General features: G+C 36.1%; 1 protein-coding gene across 1 annotated transcript in view; it reads right to left on the reverse strand.

The window, feature by feature from the left end:
- Window positions 1–489: 489 nt before the first annotated feature.
- LOC117182980 overlaps window positions 490–1948 on the reverse strand; it is a 2560-nt gene continuing 1101 nt past the window's right edge. Inside the window, exons 2-4 of the mRNA XM_033376105.1 lie at window positions 1043–1363; window positions 770–921; window positions 490–706 (exon numbers count right to left, since the gene is read on the reverse strand). Coding sequence (XP_033231996.1) covers window positions 490–706; window positions 770–921; window positions 1043–1363 — 690 coding nt within the window. The remainder of the gene's footprint in view (window positions 707–769; window positions 922–1042; window positions 1364–1948) is intronic.

Here is a 1948-nt window from a genome sequence, read left to right on the forward strand (position 1 = left end):
TCCAAAAATATTATCAAATATTTTTAAAATATTCGAAATATTTCACAAAGATTTCGGATAGACTTAAAAGATTTCACAGACTTCAATGATTTCTCAAAGATTTCAACGGTTTCACAAATATTTCCAAATATTTTAGTCATTTCCCGAATATTTCAAAGATGATACAAACATTTCAAAGATTTTATAAAGATTTCAAATATTGGGCAAAAGATTTCAGATCGAATAAAAATATTTCACATGAAGATTTCAGGTACATTGCCTTGCAAAAGTTGAGACTCACTTAGAAAATTCGTTTTTTGTTGTTGTATTTATTGCTTTAATTCTCGTTCCCAGACAGTTTCATGCAACGTATTTGTTTATAATAATATTTTCTTAATAAGTATTAAACTTTTACTTGTGATATGCTTGAGTCTTTTTATGGAAAAAATTGAGAAAATCAATCCAGCCTTTTTTCATAAATATGTTGGCCTTTCGATTTGATGTTTGCCTTCAAATTCTGGGTATTCTTTCCACTAATTTCTGAAGTCTTTCTGGTCGCAATCGTTGCCAAGCCTGCTGAAGACATTGCCACAAGTGAGATTCGCTGGTTGGATGCAGTTTCTGCACTTCTCTGTCCAGCTCATCCCACAACAGTTCAATGGGATTTGCATCCGGCGACTGTGGTGGCCATTCCATGAATTTAAGAGTGCGTGCAGCATCTTTCGAACTTAAATAGTTCGTACAAAGTTTTGATGTATGTTTAGGGTCCTAATCTTGCTGAAATACAAACTCCTCTCCTATTATATCGATTCCAGATGGAATAGCGCTTCGCTGAAGTATTCGGTGATAGTCTTCTTTCCGCATTTTTAAGTCGATTTTTACCAAGGTGCCGACACCAGCGTAGCAGAAACAACCGCATACCATCACACTACCACTGCGAAACTTAAATGTTATTTTTACACATTGAGGTGCGTGCCATTCACTAGATATTCTGCGGCAGTACATTCGCCGTTTGCTACCGAAAATTTTCTTTTGTCCATTTGAGTCGTTTACGGACGTTTACCGATCGCAACAATGGTTTTTTGGCAGCGACCCGTCCATACAAACCGACATCATGCAACTGACGTGTGACCGGCTTCGGTAGCGTTTGATTGATCTCGGCTCTGATATCTGGCACTGTTTTGAGTCTGGACCGCTTACTTAACACTTTTATCAGTCTATCATCACTTTTTGTCGTCTTTCTCGGTCGGCCCGAGCGTTTCCTGTCGGAAAACGATTTGTTTCCAACGAATCTCTCAAATGTTGTACGGACTCCTTTCTGTGAAACTTCCAGTATTTGTGCAATTTTTCGCCGCGAATGACCGGTTTCACTTAAAATTACTATCTAAGCACGTTTTGCTTTCAGTATTTGCCTTGCTCTTACCACTTTCAAGACTATAGACACAATTTTGAAGTGGCAATATTGATGAAAATATTGTGCAATGGGCAACTGTCTTTCAAGTGTTAGAGTGACGAAATTTGAGGTTATTGTACAGACGATCGATGGCAGATGGGGTTCAAAGTCATTGGCGCGCATTTTGAAGTATCTATGCATTGAGAAAAAATTGATTTAAGGTAAAAAAAATGTTGAAGTAATTAAAAATGATATATTTTAATATTGTCGATTTTTCAATATTTTAAAATAAACATACTTTGATACAATACATAAATAATAATTAAAAGAAAACGCTCAAAATTTATCAATACAATATTGTTCTGAACAAATACGTTGTATAAAACGGTCTGAGAACGATAATTTAAACGATAAATACAACAACAAAAAACGATTTTTCTAAGTGAGTCCAAACATTTGCTGGGCAGTAGATATTTTATTATTATTATTACACCATTAAGCCATTTCCCTTTCGGGGTAGGCGTGACTCACTCGGCAGGGGAAAGGAGTAGTGTGTGGATGGGATCGAGATTTTTC

The sequence above is a fragment of the Belonocnema kinseyi genome, chromosome 2, assembly GCF_010883055.1.
Source record: "Belonocnema kinseyi isolate 2016_QV_RU_SX_M_011 chromosome 2, B_treatae_v1, whole genome shotgun sequence".
In the NCBI taxonomy this organism is placed as follows: Eukaryota; Metazoa; Arthropoda; class Insecta; order Hymenoptera; family Cynipidae; genus Belonocnema; species Belonocnema kinseyi.